This window comes from Botrytis cinerea, chromosome 6, assembly GCF_000143535.2.
Source record: "Botrytis cinerea B05.10 chromosome 6, complete sequence".
Classification (NCBI taxonomy): Eukaryota; Fungi; Ascomycota; class Leotiomycetes; order Helotiales; family Sclerotiniaceae; genus Botrytis; species Botrytis cinerea.
Window position 1 is genome coordinate 320,515 of NC_037315.1, and position 22,406 is coordinate 342,920.

A 22,406-nucleotide genomic window follows, 5' to 3' on the forward strand; every position below is an offset into this window, starting at 1 on the left:
TTCCTGAAATCAACTAGTAAGATACCACCAAACCGGCCAAATCCCAATCTTTAGTGCATGATGGCTTCCAAAGGCACTCATTCGCGTGCCAAATACTCTTCCCCTTTCCACCCCGTGGCTTTCGAGATGCGGAGCCTAAGCTAGGTCCTCCCTCGTGTGCCATCCAAGCTTCCCCACCCACAACCAAAAAGTAAGGTCATTTTGACTTTTGGCATTAGCATTGGCACAGCATTCGCCGCGCACGGAATATGAAAACTTGCCAAGACACACACCAAAATGGACATGAATCTTCATTCTACCCCAGAATACAGTCCATACTTCCTTGTCCAGTCCCAGAGAACGGAGCCGTAAGCGTGGCCAAAGTAAGTTCTGGATTGCCATCAAATTTTGAAGATCCACCATACCAAGTGTTATCTGGATTTTCTACTTATAAAATGGGTGTTCCGTTACGAGTTGTCTTTTTCATCTCATCATCTTTACTTTCTTCTATCTCTTCCCACATAAACAACTCGATTGTCAAGAATATCCAGTGATTTTTGGCGATTTTATTGAAGTTGCGATACCTCAATCCTACATTGCAGTTGAGCGGGTCCAAGGGTTCAAGCTTGTGACTCACGTTACATCGAAGAATTTTTCTTCACGACGCCAAGGAATTGTGCGAAATCAGAAACCTCGAAAATTTGGAAGTGTCGAAATAGACAATCGTTCAAGATGGGTCTTTTGACTTTGGTAGAAGGTATGATGCATAGAGAATCTTTCAAAAGAGTAGCGATTGACATTCACCAGATCGGCCTACGCCAGCATGTGTCTACAATGCCCGCGTGTACTTTTGCGCGACTGTGTAAGTGATCCCGTCCAATGTGCATAAATGCATCAATCTAATCTGTTATACAGAGCTGCATTTTGTGCCGTGATGATTGGATATGATTCTGCATTTATCGGCGGAACAATCGCTCTCCCATCTTTCAAGAGTGAATTCAATTGGTCACAATATTCAGCCGATGAGGCCCTCCTTATCTCCGAAAATATCGTTTCACTCTATCAAGCTGGTGCATTCTTCGGAGCTCTTTTCGCTTATGCAGCTGGTCACTATTTGGGTCGTAAGATGGGTCTTCAAGTGTTCTCCGGTGTCTTCGTTATTGGCGCTGGAATGATGTTGGGCGCCAATGGCGACAGAGGTCTTGGATTAATCTACGGTGGTAGAGTTTTGGCCGGTATTGGTGTTGGTGGTGCCTCCAATTTGACTCCTATCTATATTTCCGAGCTTTCTCCTCCTGCTATTCGAGGACGTTTGGTTGGATTGTATGAGATGGGATGGCAAGTTGGTGGTGTTGTTGGTTTCTGGATCAACGTAAGTTCCTACCCCAATACATTCAGGCGATTTCATTTATTGACATATGAACAGTATGGAGTCTCAACTACTATGCCCGCAACTCACAGACAGTGGATCATTCCATTCGCCGTTCAACTGATCCCTGCCGGTCTCATGTTCGCCGGATTATTCATGATCAAAGAATCTCCAAGATGGCTCATGAGCCGTGGTGATCGAGCAACCGCCCTCAAGAACCTCTGCTGGATCAGAAAACTTCCTCAAGACGATATTTACATGCTCGAGGAAGTTTCCAGTATTGACGCTGCTCTTGAGCAACAACAGGCCACTGTCGGACTCGGCTTCTGGCAACCTTTCAGAGCTCTCGGTAACGACCGCAAAGTCATGTACCGTTTTGCTCTCGGTTGTTCTCTCTTCTTCTGGCAAAACACATCTGGTATCAACGCCATCAACTACTACTCCCCCACTGTCTTCAAGGAGATCGGTGTCGTCGGTACAAATGCCTCGCTTCTCACTACAGGTATCTTTGGTGTTATCAAGGCAGTTGTTACACTCGTTTGGCTTTTCTTCCTCATCGATAATTTTGGCCGTAGAAATCTCCTCATGTATGGTGCCTTTGCAGGAGCCATCTGTTTATACTACGTCGGTGCCTACATCGCTGTCGCAAACCCTTCAGCCAACCCTTCTACCTCTCTTTCAGCAGGTGGTAAATCCGCTATGGCATTCTTTTACCTCTGGACCGCTTCCTACACTCCTTCATGGAACGGTACCCCATGGGTCATTAACTCCGAGATGTTTCCCCAACATGTCCGTACACTTGGTCAAGCATTCGCAGCCGCCAGTAATTGGTTCTTCAACTTCTTGGTTGCTCGTTTCACGGCACAAATGTTCAAAGCTATGGGATGGGGTGTTTTCATCTTCTTTGCTTCTTTGATGATGTGCAGTATCGTATTCGTCTTCTTCTTAGTCCCTGAAACCAAGGGTATCCCACTGGAGAGCATGGATAGACTCTTCAGCTCCGAATTGAAGGCTAGACATGCCCACGGCATTGTGTTGAGAGAATTAAAGGATGACGAAGAGGCGTTCAGAAGGAACGTGGAAGGAAGTGGAATTGGGTTGGACAAGGAAGGAAACGAGAAGAGCGCTCATGTCGAAGTTGTCTAGAGTGAAACGGTACCCAGCCTGCTTTGAAGTATGGAAATGGGAAATTCAAAAGGATGACAGGTCATGTGCTTGAATTTTGGCGCTCATAATGTTTTGGAGGCTGGCTTTTTGTTTTATGAATCATCGGATGCACCTCCTTGAGGAAGCGCATCTATGATTATTGTTTAGCATTATAACACGCATATGTGTATGCACTGATATTAATGAATTTACGAGTACGATAATATCAAGAATTTAATTTTGATTTATGAGAAGATCGATGACTTGACGGTGCCCTTTTGGCGCACTGTGATTGCTTATTTTGGTGCCATGACGTACCGCATCTTGTTATTAACAAGTGCTAGTAACCAGAAATCCGAATCATGAGGCGCAACAATCTTGAAGGATAACTAAATGTGAAGGCTCTCGATATTCACAGAGCTGTGCGCACTTGAAGACAGATGGCGTTGGCATTATTATGAAGTATTTCAACTCTTTCCAGTCCTTAGCTTAAGCATCTTCAATAAATTACTTACAATCAGAACATTCGATTCCTATTGATAGGCCAGTGGGCACCGAATATGAGTTGAGAGCAATGGCTGGCTACGGTTAATTATGGTGGTTGTGGGTACCTTAAGTTGTTTCAATCATTAAACGGCGTGGGCAAAGATATTGCAATTACTGGATGCACTGGAATGCAGCTACAATTTTACCACAAAACCGTCTATTTCAACCTATTGTTCTTGATCAGATATCGAATGAGTTCATAGAAGTATGCTGAGATTAGTCGATAGGCTAGGCCATCAAATATTCTTTTCTGCTTCAACAACTTCGAATTATTGCACCAGAAGTTTGAAGACAATGCGTAATGATTGCACGCCAGGAACAAAAATCAGATGAAAATCGTGTGCATTTTGTTGCTTCATTTACCCTGTTTCTCACTTGGCTTGGAAGTTCAAGAAGATTACGAACGTCACTTTGAACAAAGAGTTCTCTGCACAATGACAAGTGTGTATATGTGAATCAAATTTAACTTCATCAACTAGCCTCTGCCCCTATCCCTAACCCTGACCCATAACCCCAACCCCCATCCAATTTTGCTGCTTCATAGTGTCTCCGCTTTCCTTTCTCCCCCACTAAAACTCCACAAAGCTAATATTAACAGTAATCCAGTACAACAAGACGCTAAATCATGCACAATTTCAAATAACATTTCATACTCATAATCATCCCATCCATGTCTGTCTATCTTCCTCTTCTTCCCCATATTTATGATAATTTGAATATACCTCCATTCTCATGCGTCTCTTGGGTGCTTTAACACCAGTCATCAGTTCAAATTGAGCGATGGCCTGCTCGGGAAGGACTTCAAGACCGTCGACTACTACCCAGGCGGTTTTGGTCTCGGAGCGGAAATGGCGGATTTGAGAGAGAAGAGGAGTTGTAAGTGGAGGTTTGTAGGAGAGCTGTTGTGGAATGTTAGTTAGCTTGTACGGTGCATGACGAACCTATAGAAATAACGATGATTATTCCAAATATTACATCCAATACAAGGAGTACATTGTGCTTAAATAATGAACCAAAACAAAGAATGAGATTCATTTGAGTAAATGAAAATGTTTCTAAATGTAGCAAGAAACGTCTTCGATAAAGAGTATTAGGATCACTTGGATAGTGTTCCGGATAAGAGCACTGAAGTGGAAAGACAAGGATAAAATACATACCTCTACAACAACTCCACCAGTAGGACTACCTAGCCATTGTACAGGCATCGTGAAATTTGCTGGCGGATTATCTCCTACGCTTCGTGCCGGGACACAGGAGACAATCATAGTAGGCGGGCTGAAGCCTTGTGGCCATTGCTCCTGCGATGATTGCAACACATGTACAATTTTTCCATGTCTACTCAAACTAGTAGCCCACGAATTGAAGTGATCAGCAACCTTTCGAGCATTCTCTAGTGTGCGATTGAATAAGAATATCTTGCGACAACCTAGTTGGATCATGGCATACACAGCTGCTCGTGCCATACCGCCTGCACCGATGACTAGTCCCGTCGTTTTAGATGGCTGGACGACATTTCTTGGAGATATATTACGGCGGAGGCATGTCATTATCCCAATGAAATCGGTGTTATCGCCATAATAAGCAGTGACGGGTCCAGTTTTACTGCGACGATTTGCGTGTTGAAGTAAGGATTGCGTGGTACCGTCAAGAGAGTTGCTGTCTGAAGATGCCCGAAGTGGCAAGAGAGTATTCACGGCCCCAATAGCTTTTGCATGGTAACTTTTTGGGCCAATCCTGGACATTATCTGGACTTTGAATGGCTGTGTGATGGCAGCTCCACCAAAGTCAGGTCGCTGACAGATAGCATGGATATCGTCAACGGATTTGACTTGTAACGATTGAAAATCGTTGCTCATACCACATACTTCATAAGCCGCGTTGTGCATCGCTGGAGATAAACTGTAGGCGACACTGGCTCCAAGATGTACAAAATGAAGTGGATCGAGTATAGATTTTCGGTATAGTTCTTGCCGAGCCTCTGCTGCTGTTGGCAGAAATTGTCGGATTTGACTCTTACTGACAGTAGAATTCATGATAGGATGCGTTACTGGTGTGAAAATTCGGTTCTCAATTAGCGAGCTCCTTCCGTGATCTCCGAGATTGTAAGCGATTACTGGAAGATGACCTGGGATAGATTCTATTTTCCTCAAAAATCCGCGAACAGTCTCATTATCACTTTCTTTCGAGGTTGCTCGAGCAAACCTAACTATATCACAACCTATCGATTCGGCTCTCCGATATTGTATCATCCTGGACTCATCATCCCATCCCCATGAGTTTTCGACGCGATGAAGATAGTGTCCAATAGTTTTGGTCCTCCCAGAAGACTGGACAAGCTGCATGACACGATCGGACGAATGCTTAAGATCGATGACGATATACTCAACCCCCAGCCGGAGCCCGTGCTCAAGTAATGCAAAATAGACATCTTCTTTTTGGGATAAGGACAATGAGAGACCTTCAAATGCATATTCTTCAGCATGGAGGATAACTGGTACCCCAAGTTCCCTCCTTACCGTTGAAACTTGCTTCGCTAGATCTCTTTGGATATCAGGAGACCGTAGGGCATCGACCTTGATTTGGACTGCATCGGCCCCAGATTCCAATTCTTGAAGATCTAGATCAGGAATTGTCGACATGCGAATGGACAATGCATAGGTGTATAGTCTGCACTCAGGCGGCAAAGCTGCTATAGAGAATGGACTTTCTAAACTATTACGAAGAACACCTTGTCCCGTGATGAAGTCAAGAAACGCCGAAAAGTCTTCCTTTGCATGTTTCAATTTTGATGAAACATTGGGAAGTCCTTGATCTTTAGGACTCGCCATTCCGTCACAACTTCTATCATGCAAATTATAATATTCATAATTTGAACAGAATCGATGAGCAGCATCGGCATTTTCGTAACGTGCAGCTTCGAAATCTCCTATGTTTAGCATTTCCCGAATCCTTTTACTGTTGCGTAAAATATAGATCACGGGATTTGTTTTTGTATATTCTCGACTAACAGATCAATGAAGTTAGTGAATGATCCCAGAAGTGATACTTGAATACGGGCGTAGAGACATCTTCAAACATTGACTATGAGTTTGAGTATTGAAAATTTCAGACTTTAGAATGGATGCAAAAATTTGGACGGCGAAGATAGAGAAAAGAATCATGCTTACAGTGTCTTTTGTACCTCTGTTGCGAGACTCGCCATTCCACATTCAATAATGCATCCTGTTCGGTTTTCGTATAACATTTGCCTTGCAACATCGATATTTCTTTTGTGAAAGTTCTGGGCTCCATTCTTTTGGACGTAAGCAGCACGAGAAAGGCCTGTGACTTCCTGAAAGTAGTGGTCCTCAGTTATCAATCGTCGACCAAGATGTGTTGCTCCAATGAACCCCAGACTGCGTTTCCCCGACCCTCGAGAGCCTATGAGAATGATTGAAGCATTGGATGGAAAAATCCGGCCTTTCGTCTGCACTCCTGGGCTCAGCTGTACCGCCTTTTCTACATCCATGATTCCATTGTTGGAGATGACTTGAGTTGTTAGAGACATTGTTTTGCTCGCATTCTGGATTTCTTCCCGGAGCACGTGATTGGCCAAAGTCAAGGATGAAGGGGCTCCGTTCCCGTAAAGTGCAGCGTAGCGACAAATCCGAAACTGGTATAGTAGCTGGTGTAGTAACTGGGATGAGTTGGTTTCAGTCGACAGTCTTTTCTCATGAATAAGGGCAATACAATGAGAGAAAAACCGAGGGAAATTGTACAGAAATGGTTACTTATCGAACTACATTCTTAATCGCTCTTTCGAAAAGAGCACCGAGACACACAATCACAAGTGCCGAATGTATGTCCCTTCCAGAGATCACCTAGACCTAGCAGACTAGCCAATGAATATGGCCAGGTACTAATTAATAAGCGGCTGTCGGGTGAGAATTCTTCCACCTCCAGTTGAATTAGCTCGGACTCTTGGCTGTCTGTGGGGTATGGGGAAACGACGAAATGAATTTGAATACAACGTCAAATTTTGTATGGAGAATGAACGGCGACTTCAAGATATCCAATTGCTGTTACCTGGGTGAAAATCAGTGCAGTAGATCATCGCGATATCATTTGACAGGAACAACGACGACCACCGAGCTGCTAGTAACCGTCGCGCGCGACTCGAGACGACAGTCCATTTGATATGGTACGGAACGAAAGAAAATCCTTCTGGTCGAAGTAAGACACGAATTGGTCGATGATATACATATGTTTCGCATGCGAAGGTATCTCGGGTTGAAGCGGGCATCGTCCCTTGTTACATAGTATCCATTGTAGCAATGGAACATGGAAACTCTACCCGGAGCTCGAAGCCTGAAGGGGCACCATCGAACAATAAAAAGGAGGCCAAGGCTCTGCAGGGAGGCTCGAAGAAACAGGTACAGGGCACACGAAAACGAGTTTCTCAGGCTTGCGACAAGTGCCGGAGCCGCAAAGACAAATGCGATGGGAATCGCCCATCATGCTCGACTTGTTTGACCCACGGCAGGACTTGCTCATACGACGCAAATGTGAAGAAGCGCGGGTTACCAGAAGGATATGTTCGTGGTATTGAGAAGTTGTGGGGTCTTGCAATAAGAGAAGTGGAGGGCGTTGAGGATGAAATTTTGGCAGTGTTCAATGGGGATGAGACAAACGAGACACTTATCAGCATTTGGAGAAATGAAGATGGACTACAATCGGACAGTCTGGCAGAGGTATGGAGGAAGTCACAATTATCAAGAGAACTGGAGAGATTACTACCAATATTAGAACCAGGGCCCGGATCTGGTACTGGGGACATCAGTAAGAGAAAACGTCTCGATTCGGATGTCCAAACAGGAAAACGACCTGTGCTAGGGTGAGCATAATCGGGTTTATTTGCATTCTACATCTCTCAATGTTCAACTCTAGTTGAATTCTCACAATCAATTTGATACTTACTGTTTCGAACTTCCAAATCAGTTGAATTTTCAACCCGGGTTTATTGTTCACACTCGATCGCGAGTTCAGTTATAGCTAGATTTCCAAATCAATCTGAACATGTAGAATTTGCTTGAATTTTCCCCGTCTGAATAGAGACTTAACTTTTACTGACTCTCGGCTTTTAGTCTAGGTGCTCAGTCCGATTCTCCCATATCTGTTCCGGATAATGAACCTCCGCCGCGAACTTCAATAAGTGGCTGGTCCGATCAGAAAATCGATTTTCATATTCAAGAGGAGCCACCTGCGTCTCCAATAGCCGGAGGCTCTATCGGAAAGTTTTCCAACAGTCTTCCAACCCCCATCACCCACCGTGGATCGATTTTGAGTCCTGCTCACCCAGCAGCCGAGATTGGTAGATCAAACCTACCAGAGCTTCCGTCGGAGACCTGGCATCTCCTTGATGTATATTTTTCTTATACTCATTGTTGGCTCCCTGTTATAGAAAAGCACGATCTTTTGAGGATATCTTACCAATATTCGCAAACAAGGACTGGTGGAACAGAGATTGTCGGTGGAGATCACGCACTTTTATGGGCTGCAATAGCTTATGCTAAGTTTCAACATCGAGCTATCAACAACATACCCCATGCTCAAGGGTTGGTATCACAAGATGTATGGACAGCCGAAAGAATGTACAAGCACGCAAGAGCTCTGATTCCAAATGAAGAAGGAAATCTAGACCTTGGCCATGTGCAAGCTCTCTTAATCTTGACTCTCACAAATTTTGGGCTTGGGCATTTGAACAGGGCATGGATACTTATTGGACATGCCGTCAGGGTCGCTATTGAGCTCGGCCTTGAGAAACCATTGGCTGAGGAGCCCAAACCATCGAAGCATAACTCAAGATCTAAGCACGTGTTCCTAGGTTGTTTTGCTTTAGATACCTTAGTCGCAGCACGTCTACGAAGAAGGCCACATTTAAGATCAGATGATCTGGATTGTGTTGGAATGTTGGTCGAAGATGGTTTGGAAGAATGGGATCCTTGGACGGACTGTCTCACTGTTCGAAGGAGTGTTGTTGGAAACTCTAGAGTTCCAGCCTCTATTCTGAGTACTTTCAATCGTCTCGTCCAAGTCCTTCAAATATTAAATGATGCAAGCTGTGTATCCGAGAGTTCGAAAACTGTCCAATTCAGTACCGGCTTGCTGGAAAGGTTACATAACTGGAGTCGATCCCAATCACAGCCTTTATATTTCGATTCTACTGCAATGAATAGCGAGCAAGCTTCTTCATTGCTACCGCATCATTATCATCTTCACATTGCGTATTTCACCACGCTTGCAGAATGTCAGCTCTTATCGCATGGTCAAAGAAAGGGAAGCCCTGATCTAGAACCTTGCACGAGATCGGCACGTCAAATAGTTCACCTTTTGAAACGACATTCTTATACCTTTGGACTTCTCATCGTTCCACCAACATTTGAGTACTACACCAAGAAAGCATATGACGTTGTTCATGCGGTCCTGCGAAGTATTGATAATACACATATCGGTGAGTCTAATTCGATTTCCTCCCTTCCTAATGACCTACTTATTCTTAAAATCCGATTCTTTCCTAATGTGCGAAACTCTTCGATTCTTTCCTCTTCTGTAATGAGCAATTACTGACAATCAGATGTTGCAGTTCTTGACGATTGGAAGTACAACTTAGATATGTGTGTTTCGACAATGGAGCCAGCATGGCCAGTTTTTGAATCCTTCAAAGATGCTGCCGAAATCGCCCTGCTAAAGAACCGACGTGAAAGCCAAGCTGCATTTGATCTCATGGTCCCAGCAGCTGCGGAAACACCTCAGTCGGCCAAAACCCCTAATAGTACAGCCAGCTACGAAATTAGTCAGCCCTACAGTCCTCAAGTCTTCCGATCACAATCAATGAATAGTATAGATACATCACGACCTACTAGGAGTAATCTCCAATATACGAAGAATTTGGTGCCGCCAACATCACATGTAAGTCCATTCATTCTTTTATATTTAATTCACCAAATTGCGACCTTGCGTGTGCATTTCATTTTCAAAGCTTGGTCAATATTTCGATAATCGAAACTGCAGTGCAATGACATCCTCATCTTGCCATAATGTTTTGTTCCTTATTTTACTCAAGTGTTACTTGACAGGCAATTGCTAACCCACCGATAATGCAGTCCAATCACTCTTTCAATGGTTCTCTTGCAGAGAATTTTCCTACAAGAATATCGGAAAGTCCCCAATCAGTTTATAACAACGGAAATACCACCACAACTTTAAATTCATGGGGTGTTCCTCAACAAAATCAGAACCAAAACAGGGCTGCTAATCAAATGCCATTTGGTTTGTTACAGCAATCCCCCAACTTGCAACAAGAAGTACTCCCAAACAGTTTGGAAACTGATGGTGATTCGATATTTAACGATTTTGCTGTCATGGATGCAATGGAGTGGTATGTTAATCTTTCGAATCTACACATATCGAGAAAAATCTAGTTCTAACAGCATGTAGGACGAACAGTATGGATCAGAGTTTAGTAAATCTCGGATTTGAGGATCCCGACAACCGAAATAAGGACTTTTACACTTTCTGCCGGGAACCTGACCCGCTATATTCGAACAACAGTATATTTCAACAACTGCTAGCGAGCTCTGCGGCAGATTCATTGGGGATGGACAATCATGGTTTTGCAAATGTAGGAATGGGCATGCCTGGCGATGCAGTGTTCGGAGGCGGCATAGGTTTTGGACACGGCGATGAAGGAATAGAGGCAGGGCAGATACTCCAAGCATTGAGTGCTGCCGAGGAGCAAAGAACAAATCCTGGTGGAAACGGTTGATGTGCTATCGATTGAAAAAGAAAAAATTTGTAGTGATAAATGATTTTGTATATATGCATTTAGAGTTGGATTTTAATAGCGGAAGATATCATTGCTAACTAAGAATCATATTTGATATGTACAAAATACGTAATATATATACGTTTAACGCCAAAATGTTCAAATGTTCTCATCCCGCCAAACGCCGTGTAATGCATATCGTCTTATGTACACCATATATCCAAAACTTACAAGCGAGCCATAACATCAGTCCCAATCTCTCCCCTCCTCTCCCTCTCTGCCCTTCTTTCGTTCACATTAGCACACACATTTTCCCACCCCATCTCCTCGCATACATATTCCCAACTCCTGACTGCTCTCTCAGCATGTTCTCTTGGAACATGATCGCCTTTCTCCACCAAGCTTCGATTGAATAACTCGAAACTCACCCATCCATTATATCCTAAGCCATCACAGATCGCTTCCAAGACATCCATTACTGGAAGATAACCCCCCCTATCCTGCTCTCCCAAGAATAACCTACAATTCCTGCTCCACGACATTCGTGCTTTCATTCCCTCGGTGTAAAACTCGTGGCCCTCAACCAGTGGCTCAGCCAGGCGCTCTGCATCGACGATCTGGATGTAGAATACTTTTTTGGGATCAATAGTTTGCACCATCTTCTCCATACTCTTCTTGAATGTCGCTTGAGCATCGGGTACAGTACCAGAAGGAGAAGCCGGGTCAGCAAATTCGCGCCCGGCGATATTAAACGTGTCTAGACATAATCCAAAATTGTCTCTATCAACACCCTTTACAATTTCCCACGCACCACTCCACGTGTCGATATGTGCACCGAAACACAAGTTTTCAAACGCAAATCTGAAAGGTGGTTTTTGGGCAGCGCCTAGATCGGCTATTTCGCGAAGATCGGAGACCATTTGTGATATGGAAGGGGCGTTACCGGACGAGGAAGTAAATGTGGAGGGAATTTGAATGATATCTGTGCCCAGTATACGGCAAACTTGGAACCAGAGGTTCAGTTCTTGAAGTTTAGACTTTCGAGCGGAAGAGGAAAGAGATCCTTCTTGGCAAAAGAAGGGCCCGCAGGCTATGATGGGAAGACCATAGTATGAGGAGAGGGAGCGAATGTATTGCGCAGCGTGGATATGAGACGATGGTGATGGATGAGAAGGTAGATTGGAGGCGAGATCGGCTAGATCTTCGTAGACTGTGGAAGAGTTTAGTTATTGTAGTGGTGGAAGGGATGATAATGTCCTTACACATTTCAATACCAGAGAGACCTGCATCTCTAGCAGCCTTGAATTTTTGTTCGAGACTATGATGGGCAAAACAGCGCCCGAGGGACATGCTTGCAATTGCTGGTTTGAAAGACATTTTGATGTGGTTTTTACAGAGGGATGCAATAATGATATGAATATAAATTACTGGTTATATGCAACGCAACACGATACAGCTGGAAGGTGGCAATAGCGAAGAGTAATATGACGAGATATAGAGGGCTTGAGTTCAATCAGCTAAAAGAACATTTGATCTCAGAGAGAAATGGGAATAATAGCAATATAAGCAGCAAGCCACAAAGTTACATCAACAATCAAGAAGAAATTGACACAGTCAAGTATAAGGCCAGTGCATTCTCCCTCGCTGATAAGGTCCACATCTCATATCTTTTCCCATTGAGATAGAACTACTATCTCTTATTCCTTTTCCGAATGGATAAGAATTTTAGAAAAACGGATGTATGATCAAAAACATTTGACGGTTTCACGGTTAATTCATGCGTTAAAAGAATTGCCCGTCGAGTACGGCTAAAGACATTGCCGCAAAAGCCTCTTGGTTCCAAGATTTGCGGGGAGCTGGGATTAAAATGCGATGCTAGCCGGTGTTGACGTTCGTATTAGTCAGCTTGGCGGCGCATCGCATTTTTCCGCATTCACCTCGCACCCTCGGCACATCTTCAGTTGCATGAGCATAGAATCTGGCGGGCTGGTAAACAAGCAAGCAAGTAGTCAGACAGGTAGGTAAATAGGTAAATAGGTAGGTTTGTAGTTGCTCGCTGAGTCGCATCGCATCGTTGTCCCGCTTAACAACACTGTCTCATGCTCCTAAACGATGACTTCAGCAGTTGCAGAACAACCAATCTCCATTGCTATTGTAGGCTCCGGTCTAATCGGTCCTCGGCATGCACAATCGATTCTTCGAAATCCACAGGCCACTCTGCATTCCCTCACAGACCCTGCTCCACATGCCATCCAGATTGCGACTTCCCTATCGACCACCTACCACTCCTCGCTCCCCTCCCTTCTCTCATCCTCTCCGCTACCAACGACAGTCCTCATCTGCACCCCAAACCATACCCATGTTCCTATAGCTATCTCTTGTATCGAAGCTGGCATAAAACATGTCTTGGTGGAAAAGCCCGTCTCGACATCCATTCAAGAGGGCGTTGAGTTGTTGTCCGTTGCAAAAGAGCATGATGCTACCATATTAGTCGGTCATCATCGACGCTTCAACCCCTATCTTGTGTCCGCCAAAACTGAGCTTGATTCTGGAGTACTCGGTCAAATAATCGGTGTGCAAGGTATATGGGCGTTGAAAAAATCCTCATCATATTTTGATGGCATTGGAGAATGGAGAAGAAATGGGGAGAGCGGCGGTGTGGTGCTCATTAATTTGATACATGAGCTCGATCTGTTACAATACCTACTAGGTAAGATTACTATGGTGTCTGCTATTGAGAGTAAGAAAACTAGAGGCTTTGATGCTGAAGAAGGAGGGGCGATAATATTGCGATTTGAGAGTGGAGTAGTAGGAACATTTATGCTAAGCGATGCTGTTCCTTCCCCGTGGAATTTCGAAGCTGGTACTGGAGAGAACCCTACAATCCCTAAGGTAGATATGGAGAACGGCGCGGGTGGTTTTTATAGAATATTGGGAACGAGGGGAGGTATAAGTGTGCCTGATTTGACAAGGTGGAGTTATGAAGTTGGGGAAGGAGAGAAGGCGTGGAACGATAAGTTGAAGAAGGATGAAATATGTGTTGATACGGGCATCGTACCTTTTGATGAGCAGATCAAACACTTAGTCCAGGTAGTAAAGGAAGGTAAACAACCAATATGTAGTGGGGAAGAGGGTTTGAGCGCGATGGTAGTTTGTGAGGCAGTGAGAGTAGCAATGAAGAGTGGGGAGATGATTGAGATTGAAGGTCTTGATATTGTAAAGAGAAGTAGCAAGCAAAATTAAATATTCAAACTCTCTCCAGGAGACTTGTGTCCCAAATCTTTTGTATTACAGCAAACCTCGGCGCTAATAAGATACGAAAGTAAGGCATTGAGTTATACCGATTCGTGTATCTTGTTTTGTCAGTCTTTCCCTTGCTAAGCGACCTCATATAGCAATTTTGCCCTCCAAAATTCTTTAATGCACAAGACTCGTACCAAATACCGACACTCCTCTTGCTCCATGATATACATAATCTGCCCTTTCGCTCTAAATAATTCCACGTTCTCACTTTGGGGGAAGTATTATCATGTATGTTACATTACAAGATTCCACAACATCATCCTTTTACCACAAATTCATGCCTGATTATGTCATTTCGCCAATTCATTCCTCTTTGATAAAAGTCAATGTTAGATGGTATAATGGGTCACAAAACGAGTAACAAAGCCATAGGGTTATGTCGCAAGTCATGAAGCTTGAGCTTCGATCAGGCAGGTGTATCAAGGAGTCTGATAATTAACTCAACCAATATCGAAGTTATGAGTATCGCTCCTTTATTAACGACCGTTTGTTCATGAAATGGACCAAAGTAAACTTATATCTAAAGCCAGAACTAGCTAGAAACTGTCATTCTCATCTTGTGAATGCCTTGACGCACCGCATACTGATTAGTCAGAAAGGGAACCTGGCATAACGATTTTTGATTGGCCTATGACACGAGACTGTACTTGCTTATGTAAGCTCATCTCACGCTCCGCGCCTTGGTATATTTTATTGTAGTCATAACATGCAAACCTACTGTCATTATTATTCCAGAAAGGAAGCGATTGATAGCAAAACGAATTGCTTCGAAGGTCAGAGAATTTGTCTAGGATAGCAAGATGTCCTCGGAAAATCAGCGCAGGCTCCCAATTACCATTTTACCCCCCAAAGTTGCTACGGAACCGGCTCAACCTGCTACATTCATCTTCTTGCATGGCTATGGTTGGTCCGCCGATCAGTTCAATCAGCATCCTCCCAATAGATTATCTGTCGCACATCATGTCCACAAGTCGCCCATACTTCAAAATGTCAAGGTCGTTATCCCAGAAGGTCTGGCAAACATTTGGCCTTCTCCCGGAAAGCATACCTGGTATAATATTGATCAGCCTGTCCCTTCAGCTGGGGATCCTTTAAAAACCGATGAATTTGGACAGCATCAATCTAATGTGCGCGATATTGAAGTTTCACTTGATTATTTTGAACATCTCATTGATATAGAGGTTGCAACGGGTACGCCTGCGAACAGAATCGTATTCATGGGAGATAGTCAGGGTGCTTCGATCTTGTATTTGTTTTTGCTCACTAGAAAAAAGGCTGCGGACGTTGCAGCTATCATCACATGGGCCGGGTTCTCCGCGACGCCGCTGGAAACAATAGCACAGATGCGCGAAAAGAATGGACTGTCCGAAAGTTGGGCAAAGAAGACACGGTTGTATATGCTGCACGGAAGAGAGGACGTCTTCGTCCCTTTGTCTAGATCCAAAGCTCTCGCAACTGTGCTTGACCAATATCGTGCCCGTGGTCAAGGTTTCGCCACTCTTGAGTGGGTGGTTCTTGATGGCTTGCGTCATTCCTTGGTTGAACCTGTTTGGCCTAATGTTCGACAGATTTTGGAGCACCTCTTAACAGAGAAAGAGTCAGCATCAAAGCTGTGAAGCTAGATATAACATTCCTGTGATATTCATATATGATTTTATCGTCCTCTACAATTTTTGACTTGTTATCAATTTTCATGCCAAGGCTGAGTGCAAAACCATACATACAAGGACGTATTCGCGCGACGGAGCAATTTATCTGTATTGGAGCTCGATGCAAAATAGAAATAGGAACGAAAGGATAGGCAAAAAAAAATTGGGAAGAGAATAGTGAATAGTAGAAAAGGGGATCAGATAATATTAATTGTTTGAACAAAGGTATGGATGAATGGCGAGGAGCGGTCGAACACAAGAAGTAGTGGTAGAATTTTCATTGGACAAAGACTTAATAATGAAACAAAGATATAAGGAATTCAGATGAATGCTGAGGATGAGGACGAACTTTTAAATTCAACCCCACAGGGGAACCAACGGCATAGTACGCACTAGTTCTTATTAAGGTGTTTCGATTTTCATACGTTGATGTGCAAGCAGCCTGTTAACTGACTCGGCCAAGGTGTAAGGTTGTCGATTTGGTGTAGAGATATCTTCTCAACTGCGGTACATATATTGCTAAAGCGATACAATGTCATGAGTGAATTTCAATGAAAACTGTGGAGCTAAGTGGGTTTGAGGTAATCGACCACATCTAAGCAACTGTTCTTACGAAACTTTTCAAAGTTCTCCTAGAACTGACGACTATTAGAGACTGGATTGTTCAGGAATCCATGCTAGAGAATTTGGCTTGTTGGACTCTGCACTTCCTCCGCGTAGCACTACTCGCAAAAAGTTTGGTTTTAAGATCTGATGGGGCTGATCTAAGTATCACAAGAATTGTTCAAAGCTCATCTATCACTTCTACCATACATTCTCGATGATAGATATGGTGTATTGATACTGTTCCAGAGTTGGAAACTTGCTCGAATTGCACCCATGAAATAAGCAGTATTCGTACACCATGGCACATTCATCCATGTTGCAAATTTTCAAAAAATTCAAACCACGTTTTGTCTGCCTTCTTTCCTTGTTTTTTGACAGATAGTCCCCGCTGTAATATATCAAAAATGATTAGTCTTTCTTGATTGTGAATCCATCGCGAAACTGGCCGATCAAATGCTTGATTCAGTAAATATCACGCGCTTGAATTGTTATTCAACAGGCTGGAGTTCATTTTCGAGAGTTCGTTGTTTGAAGAGCTATTGGCGCTTTGTCATACTTTCAAAACTCACAGATGTATGGTCTGTTTCTGTTTGTGTGGTTTTTCCACCTGTCCCTTCGTACCTTTCGAGGAAATTTGGTAGCACGTGGCAGAAGCAGACCCTCGAAAGAGCTGGTGATTTTTCCACGGGATGATCTCAAAACCCAACCGCATATCAGTCGTTGATCATTTGTTACTCTTGAAACGCACATCGATAACTCAAGTAACGCTCACCTCCCTATACTATCAGCCGATCACGATTGTATAAGAAATTCTATACTTCAAAGTCATAGATAGATATACTTGATGCGAGAACTTGCTTGTTAAACTTAGAAACTGAGGGTCTGGAACAAAACTCGAAAACAAAATGGAAAAAATAAGTTCAATCATAGACTTTTTCAAAGAAACCTATTAACAGATGCCAAAAAAAAAAAAGCAGATGCGCACTCCCCATAAGCCTCACTTTTTATTTGATTCGTAGATGTGCAGTTAGTGACGACATGTTTGTGAATGGTTCTCGTATTGGTGTATGCTTAAGCCCCGTTTAGTTCGATACATGTATATTGGGTTCTTAAGTGAATTTAGATAAGAAACAAAACTGACTGCTTACTGCTACTTTGCTATCATTTGATCCATGAAACTTTACAGTCAATTGAGGGGGAACCCTAAGGCGTAAAATGATGGTATGTTCTATTTCATTGTACAGGTGTTTTAAAGCATAGATTTCGAGTGAAAGCATGCGCTGGTTGATAGCATACCCTCGCTTATCTGCCAAGCCAATTAGCCTCAACCAAGATTCAGTCAATCTACATTATCTTCAATCTTGGAAGATATGACCTTTACCAACCGAAGATGTAGGGCGTTTTTTTGATGCTACTTCTGAAACTTCGAAGGTGCTGGTTTTAACGACGTGTATCGAATTACCATTACGCCGTATTTATGGCTACTAAAAGCTCTCGAAAATCTTGATTTATGATATAAATACGCATGACTTGCATCAACACGGACCCAATGTATCTAAGATAGTTAGGGAGTATGCGACATACCCTAGAAAACATCACAGTGTCATTCCAAGAGAGTCAAAGTATCTACCATTCAAAGTGTTGTCGAATGAAATGTATTTTGTAGCTAATGCAGAGGCGAAGGTCATGATTTAGTCGCAGATATTTAGGGGGTAGTGTGTTCTCTTCATACTTTTAATATGTTTTATGATCTACAGATAAGTAAAAAATTAAAGAAGAAGTGAAAGTAAAGCAGTAGCTAGCTTCACTTCGTACGTCTTTCATGTGTCATTTACCGAGGATTTTGGTTAACACAAACAGGCGGCGGATAGATCTTGATTTTATCTCCACCAATAGAATACTCATACATAATCAGCAAGCATTGATTGTTAAAGAATTTGAATAATTCACACTAAAAAATCTCGCGTTGAAGTATCAAATGCACACTAGTGCTCTCACAAAACTCCACTGTATCTCTCGCCATGTTTCCTAATCCCTGTCAATATTCCCGACATCCTCCAAGAATTTGGAAATTTTGTCTCCATTTTCTAAGCGACATGTTAATAAATCAATCATAGGCAGTATGAAGGAGAGGAAAGATTGAACTAACGTGACATATAGTAGTCCCAAGCCTGCACAACATCAAATGTGGCTTCCACATCAGTCTCGTTGATATCGAAACACCTCTCATCAAGATACTTACGCAAGGCTTTATTTACTTCTTCTTCTGCAACATTTCTGGAGGTTAGTAGACGCCTGTATTCCTCGGCTACTTTGCATCCTTCTGCGTGAAGTCGAGTTATCTTTGTTTCTGTGTAATTTGTTCGAGTGAAGCCCCATTCGAGAGCGAGTTTGGTGTATTCCCACTGGGCATCATCATATATTATCTTCATTAATTTGATCACTCTAGGTGGATTCGTGACTGAAAAACTGACTGTAGTCCTAGAAGGGTGATCGCACCAGATTTTATTAACAAAATCAGGTCTGCGAAACTCTGTAATGAATAGATTGAAAGAGCCATCGAGTTGATCTGCACATATAAATATCAGTAATGCACATGACGGAATGATCGCCGAAGAGTTTTGATTACAATTCTCAGATCCAGCAAAGCTTTCCCAAGATCGAAGAATGCCCAACGTTTCATACACCTCGTTCTGATTGATTCGTTGTTCCATGGATGTGTATCTGGATTCAGGCATCATCTTATTTTCAGATATGTCGGATATGTATGCAGCAGCCAGATTTGTCCCAACAATCAAAGATTCTGCGGCTCTAGATCCGAGTGAGAGTGATGGGGGGAAACATTTTTTGTGGCAGAGGAAAGTGAGGATCATCTTTGCAAACAGCCAATTGTTTCCAAAGAGGAACCGAGCAAGTTCAATGTAGTCTTTTCGCTCTATTTCCATCTTTTGTTTGTCGTCTACTTGGAAGGTAGATGTATTGACTTGGTTTAAAGATTAGCTTAAGGTTTTATGAGATTATGGATGAAACCTACATTGTTGAAGAGGAACACTTGTGACATTATTCTTGGAGATCATCGTGTCAAAGTGCGTAAAACGTAAATGGGGATCTGTCTTTGAAGAGATTTGAAGAAATTTGCAGTGAATCTTAAATATGTTTTAAGCATAGACTACTTCAGTTCGCCTGTTCAAATATGCTGTAAACCTTCTCAGAAGTGATTGTACGAAGTTGGATTGTGGTGAAGGGTTTGTACTTAAATTTTTTAAGGGAAGGAGGTACTTTAACAAGCTGGGTATGGAGAATACTTAAGTCCCAAGAAGATACTCCAAATCGAAAGATAAGATTCATTGAACCAAACCGAATGACTCGATTTGATAAAGTGAATTGCGGCTTGATCGTATACAGAAACTAAAGCACCTGATTCCCGCGACGATCTCTCAATTTATCAAAATCTGTTCTGGACTTCCAGAGAAGGAAATATCACTTTTAACATGCCACAATAAGAGAGCTTAGAATTAGAAGTATTCGAATCGTCGTATGGAATGGTCATGGAAAGGAGTCAGTTGAGTAGCCGATCAAATCAGGTCACTCGTTGACTAAATGTGACTAATTGTAGTCATAAGTTGGAGCACCATACATGGTCAATGAATGAAACAAACTTGAGCTGAATAATTGCGACGCTGAGAATCAGAATCTAGGGAATTTCCCCAAACTAAGTTCATAGAAGAAAAAACAGCACGCTGACACGGAATACAAGCAGCGCTTCATCATTAAATATTAACCTCAACTCCATCTATATGCAATCCGCAACTCGCAACCCAGGACTCAAAATCCAAACCACCAAAAATGCAAAACCCATCCAAACCACCCCCAGTTACTCCCCTCTAACTTCCACAGGCAAAACTCCCACATTCCCAATAGCTTGCGGATCTAAAATACACATTCGTTAGAAATTCCTTCTCACACCAGTGACATCACACCAAACACATCTTCACACACACCATCCACACCAGCATCTGTCCCAACACAAAAGCCAAGAAAAAAAACCACTTACTCCAAAACACAAACCCACTATCCACATCCGTCTTTATACCCAACAATCTATCATACGTACTATTTCCATAATACTGTTCCGCCGCTTCTTCCGCCGACAGATCCGGATCCACGTAATTCACATAGCCGGAGAAATTGCCGCTTGGTTGCGCGTCGATAACCGCGACCGTCATACCTTCAATCACGTCTGTGATGCGATTATCCCAGGGTGGCAAATGGTTGGGCGTGTATCCGTAATTTTGGAATACCCAGAGCGCGTCCATATCTGCATGACTGGAGGAGGATAGCTCTCCGCTATCGATCGCGGAGCCGGGGGCACCGTACAGATTGATGATGGAGAAATATGGGATCTCTGAAGATTGATGAGAGAGGATGTAGGAGAAAAACGCATGGACCGCTTCGGGGGAAAGAGGTTTTTCATTCTTGGTCACGAGAGATTTGACATAGAAGGTGTCGTGTAAATCGTAGTTTAGGAGGGGTTGAGCTAGCGGATCAGGAGCTGCGAGTGTAGCTAGTGTGTCGATCCAAGAAAGATTTGTGATGTTTCGGGAATCGATATCGAAGCCGGATACAAGTTGAGGGAAGACGATGTCCCGGAAGTGGACAAGATCGCAAAAGGTGCACATTCCTGTGATTGCGAGACCACCCGCACTATTGACGTTGAATCCAAATGATATATTCGGTGTAAGTAAAGGGCTCTTCAGAACGAAATCCTGCGTCCTCAAAAATGCAGTAGAGACTTTGTCTGCGCTGGAAAGCGTAGATGAGAGATTGGCCGTGAAATATGTCACTTCGGCTGGTGCAGCCAATGTTTGCATATAGAAATTTGTGACAATGCCAAAAGCATCGGCGGCGCCTCGTAATGCGTACCAGAGATCTGTATTCTCAGTTTCGGTTGTGTGAACCAATGTGCCGTTGGCGAGAACAACGTCGAGGCCAACAATTGTATCGAGTGCTAGTCCCCAAAGACGGGAATCATAGCCATATCCTCCATGAGTTGCATGACCACCTGATCACCAGATTAGAACAGGCTCATACCAACAACGCAGTTTTAGCATAAGTATCTTACCTATCCCAACACCAGCACACGTTCCGTGCGGTAAAGCTCTTCCGCCCTGCTCATGAATACCCAACGCCACATTACCCAATCTCTGTCCCGCACCTATCTTCGCAATATACGATTCTGCATGCCCAAACGTCAAAACCTCATCCCCCCTCATAAAAAAAAATAGGTACAAACAGAAACTCACTCTGATCCACCAAAATCTCATCAAACCCACTCATATCGACCACCACACTGCCATTCTTCCCCCCAATGCTATAACTCGCATAACTATGTCCCCCACCCCTTGGCTGAACCTTCAAACCCGCCCTCGCAGCACAAACCACACTATTCCCTACCTGCTCCTCCGTCTTCGGCAACGTTACCACCGTAGGTGTATACTGCAGACGTAAATTGAAAGGAGTAGTCAAATTGGCCCAATTCGGAGAAGTAGCATTCGAATAGGGAACGGAGCGCGCCTGAAGACATTGTTGCAGGATATGGGAGGCCTGCAATTCAGGATCCGAGGGCGGAGTTTGGGAGAATGAGCGCCGGGTAAATGTGCTGAGGATAAGCGAGGTAAGGGGGAGTCGAAGATACATTATGATTGGTGATTCTTTTTGGAGGGGACTCTCGTTGTTATTGTTGTTGTAGAAATGATAGGCTAGGGAAGGAGCACCGGGACTAGGAGGGGAATGCTCATTCTATAGTCGCGGCATTTTTGAACAATTGCTGCGACTTCATTCCTGATGATGGTAACCTTTCGTTTGCGCAAATTTGATGGCCTAATCCGGGATAATTTCAACGCAAAATTACCCGGAACAAAAATTTCCAGCCTCACTTGACAGAAAAACTCCTCAAACCCGAAAGCATGTAGGAAATACTAAACGAGAAATGAGAAATTGCGAA

The 22,406-nt window shown here is 43.4% G+C and overlaps 8 protein-coding genes across 8 annotated transcripts; 4 read left to right on the top strand and 4 right to left on the bottom strand.

Annotated features, from left to right (window-relative positions):
* The first annotated feature begins 407 nt into the window (after positions 1 to 407).
* BCIN_06g00820 (hypothetical protein) lies at positions 408 to 2,723 on the top strand. The gene is made up of 4 exons (XM_001560166.2): positions 408 to 736; positions 787 to 841; positions 895 to 1,351; positions 1,406 to 2,723. The coding sequence occupies exons 1-4, from the start codon at positions 712 to 714 to the stop codon at positions 2,492 to 2,494; spliced, it is 1,626 nt and encodes a 541-aa protein (XP_001560216.1). The 5' UTR covers positions 408 to 711; the 3' UTR covers positions 2,495 to 2,723.
* Positions 2,724 to 3,490: 767 nt separating this feature from the next.
* On the bottom strand, positions 3,491 to 6,859 carry BCIN_06g00830 (hypothetical protein). The gene is made up of 3 exons (XM_024693313.1): positions 6,208 to 6,859; positions 4,198 to 6,043; positions 3,491 to 3,939 (listed from the first exon to the last, which is right to left on the bottom strand). The coding sequence occupies exons 1-3, from the start codon at positions 6,585 to 6,587 to the stop codon at positions 3,700 to 3,702; spliced, it is 2,466 nt and encodes an 821-aa protein (XP_024549099.1). The 5' UTR covers positions 6,588 to 6,859; the 3' UTR covers positions 3,491 to 3,699.
* Positions 6,860 to 6,958: 99 nt separating this feature from the next.
* On the top strand, positions 6,959 to 10,991 carry BCIN_06g00840 (hypothetical protein). The gene is made up of 5 exons (XM_024693314.1): positions 6,959 to 7,913; positions 8,164 to 9,530; positions 9,663 to 9,988; positions 10,183 to 10,457; positions 10,517 to 10,991. Exons 1-5 carry the CDS (start codon positions 7,354 to 7,356, stop codon positions 10,842 to 10,844), a joined length of 2,856 nt encoding a protein of 951 aa, XP_024549100.1. The 5' UTR covers positions 6,959 to 7,353; the 3' UTR covers positions 10,845 to 10,991.
* A 9-nt stretch (positions 10,992 to 11,000) lies between these two features.
* Positions 11,001 to 12,579, bottom strand: BCIN_06g00850 (hypothetical protein). Its single transcript, XM_001560169.2, has 2 exons — positions 12,107 to 12,579; positions 11,001 to 12,054 (listed from the first exon to the last, which is right to left on the bottom strand). Exons 1-2 carry the CDS (start codon positions 12,219 to 12,221, stop codon positions 11,072 to 11,074), a joined length of 1,098 nt encoding a protein of 365 aa, XP_001560219.1. The 5' UTR covers positions 12,222 to 12,579; the 3' UTR covers positions 11,001 to 11,071.
* Positions 12,580 to 12,827: 248 nt separating this feature from the next.
* On the top strand, positions 12,828 to 14,140 carry BCIN_06g00860 (hypothetical protein). The gene has a single exon (XM_024693315.1). The coding sequence runs from the start codon at positions 12,957 to 12,959 to the stop codon at positions 14,085 to 14,087; it is 1,131 nt and encodes a 376-aa protein (XP_024549101.1). The 5' UTR covers positions 12,828 to 12,956; the 3' UTR covers positions 14,088 to 14,140.
* A 726-nt stretch (positions 14,141 to 14,866) lies between these two features.
* Positions 14,867 to 16,347, top strand: BCIN_06g00870 (hypothetical protein). The gene has a single exon (XM_001560171.2). It carries the CDS (start codon positions 14,948 to 14,950, stop codon positions 15,761 to 15,763), a length of 816 nt encoding a protein of 271 aa, XP_001560221.1. The 5' UTR covers positions 14,867 to 14,947; the 3' UTR covers positions 15,764 to 16,347.
* Positions 16,348 to 18,324: 1,977 nt separating this feature from the next.
* Positions 18,325 to 19,869, bottom strand: BCIN_06g00880 (hypothetical protein). The gene is made up of 4 exons (XM_024693316.1): positions 19,437 to 19,869; positions 19,032 to 19,385; positions 18,552 to 18,971; positions 18,325 to 18,489 (listed from the first exon to the last, which is right to left on the bottom strand). Exons 1-4 carry the CDS (start codon positions 19,477 to 19,479, stop codon positions 18,431 to 18,433), a joined length of 876 nt encoding a protein of 291 aa, XP_024549102.1. The 5' UTR covers positions 19,480 to 19,869; the 3' UTR covers positions 18,325 to 18,430.
* Positions 19,870 to 20,026: 157 nt separating this feature from the next.
* Positions 20,027 to 22,162, bottom strand: BCIN_06g00890 (hypothetical protein). Its single transcript, XM_024693317.1, has 4 exons — positions 21,706 to 22,162; positions 21,525 to 21,638; positions 20,457 to 21,464; positions 20,027 to 20,332 (listed from the first exon to the last, which is right to left on the bottom strand). The coding sequence occupies exons 1-4, from the start codon at positions 22,097 to 22,099 to the stop codon at positions 20,277 to 20,279; spliced, it is 1,572 nt and encodes a 523-aa protein (XP_024549103.1). The 5' UTR covers positions 22,100 to 22,162; the 3' UTR covers positions 20,027 to 20,276.
* Between the last annotated feature and the right edge of the window lie 244 nt (positions 22,163 to 22,406).

What these genes read in the sequence shown, in the direction of transcription:
- BCIN_06g00820 (XM_001560166.2), top strand. Translation starts at nt 712, where the DNA reads ATGGGTCTTTTGACTTTGGTAGAAG. An exon ending in TCTTTTGACTTTGGTAGAAG is followed by an intron (nt 737 to 786) that starts GTATGATGCATA and finishes GACATTCACCAG; the next exon opens with ATCGGCCTACGCCAGCATGT. An exon ending in TTGTTGGTTTCTGGATCAAC is followed by an intron (nt 1,352 to 1,405) that starts GTAAGTTCCTAC and finishes ACATATGAACAG; the next exon opens with TATGGAGTCTCAACTACTAT.
- BCIN_06g00830 (XM_024693313.1), bottom strand. Translation starts at nt 6,587, where the DNA reads ATGTCTCTAACAACTCAAGTCATCTCCAACAATGGAATCATGGATGTA. An exon ending in ACAGAGGTACAAAAGACACT is followed by an intron (nt 6,044 to 6,207) that starts GTAAGCATGATT and finishes TTGATCTGTTAG; the next exon opens with TCGAGAATATACAAAAACAA. An exon ending in CTGGTGGAGTTGTTGTAGAG is followed by an intron (nt 3,940 to 4,197) that starts GTATGTATTTTA and finishes ATTCCACAACAG; the next exon opens with CTCTCCTACAAACCTCCACT.
- BCIN_06g00840 (XM_024693314.1), top strand. Translation starts at nt 7,354, where the DNA reads ATGGAACATGGAAACTCTACCCGGAGCTCGAAGCCTGAAGGGGCACCA. An exon ending in GGAAAACGACCTGTGCTAGG is followed by an intron (nt 7,914 to 8,163) that starts GTGAGCATAATC and finishes CTCGGCTTTTAG; the next exon opens with TCTAGGTGCTCAGTCCGATT. An exon ending in TGGTGCCGCCAACATCACAT is followed by an intron (nt 9,989 to 10,182) that starts GTAAGTCCATTC and finishes CCGATAATGCAG; the next exon opens with TCCAATCACTCTTTCAATGG.
- BCIN_06g00850 (XM_001560169.2), bottom strand. Translation starts at nt 12,221, where the DNA reads ATGTCTTTCAAACCAGCAATTGCAAGCATGTCCCTCGGGCGCTGTTTT. An exon ending in TCTCTCTGGTATTGAAATGT is followed by an intron (nt 12,055 to 12,106) that starts GTAAGGACATTA and finishes ACTCTTCCACAG; the next exon opens with TCTACGAAGATCTAGCCGAT.
- BCIN_06g00860 (XM_024693315.1), top strand. Translation starts at nt 12,957, where the DNA reads ATGACTTCAGCAGTTGCAGAACAACCAATCTCCATTGCTATTGTAGGC.
- BCIN_06g00870 (XM_001560171.2), top strand. Translation starts at nt 14,948, where the DNA reads ATGTCCTCGGAAAATCAGCGCAGGCTCCCAATTACCATTTTACCCCCC.
- BCIN_06g00880 (XM_024693316.1), bottom strand. Translation starts at nt 19,479, where the DNA reads ATGATCTCCAAGAATAATGTCACAAGTGTTCCTCTTCAACAAT. An exon ending in AAGTGTTCCTCTTCAACAAT is followed by an intron (nt 19,386 to 19,436) that starts GTAGGTTTCATC and finishes CTTTAAACCAAG; the next exon opens with TCAATACATCTACCTTCCAA. An exon ending in TTGGGACTACTATATGTCAC is followed by an intron (nt 18,490 to 18,551) that starts GTTAGTTCAATC and finishes CATGTCGCTTAG; the next exon opens with AAAATGGAGACAAAATTTCC.
- BCIN_06g00890 (XM_024693317.1), bottom strand. Translation starts at nt 22,099, where the DNA reads ATGTATCTTCGACTCCCCCTTACCTCGCTTATCCTCAGCACATTTACC. An exon ending in GTGTGCTGGTGTTGGGATAG is followed by an intron (nt 21,465 to 21,524) that starts GTAAGATACTTA and finishes TCTGGTGATCAG; the next exon opens with GTGGTCATGCAACTCATGGA. An exon ending in TAGTGGGTTTGTGTTTTGGA is followed by an intron (nt 20,333 to 20,456) that starts GTAAGTGGTTTT and finishes TGTGTATTTTAG; the next exon opens with ATCCGCAAGCTATTGGGAAT.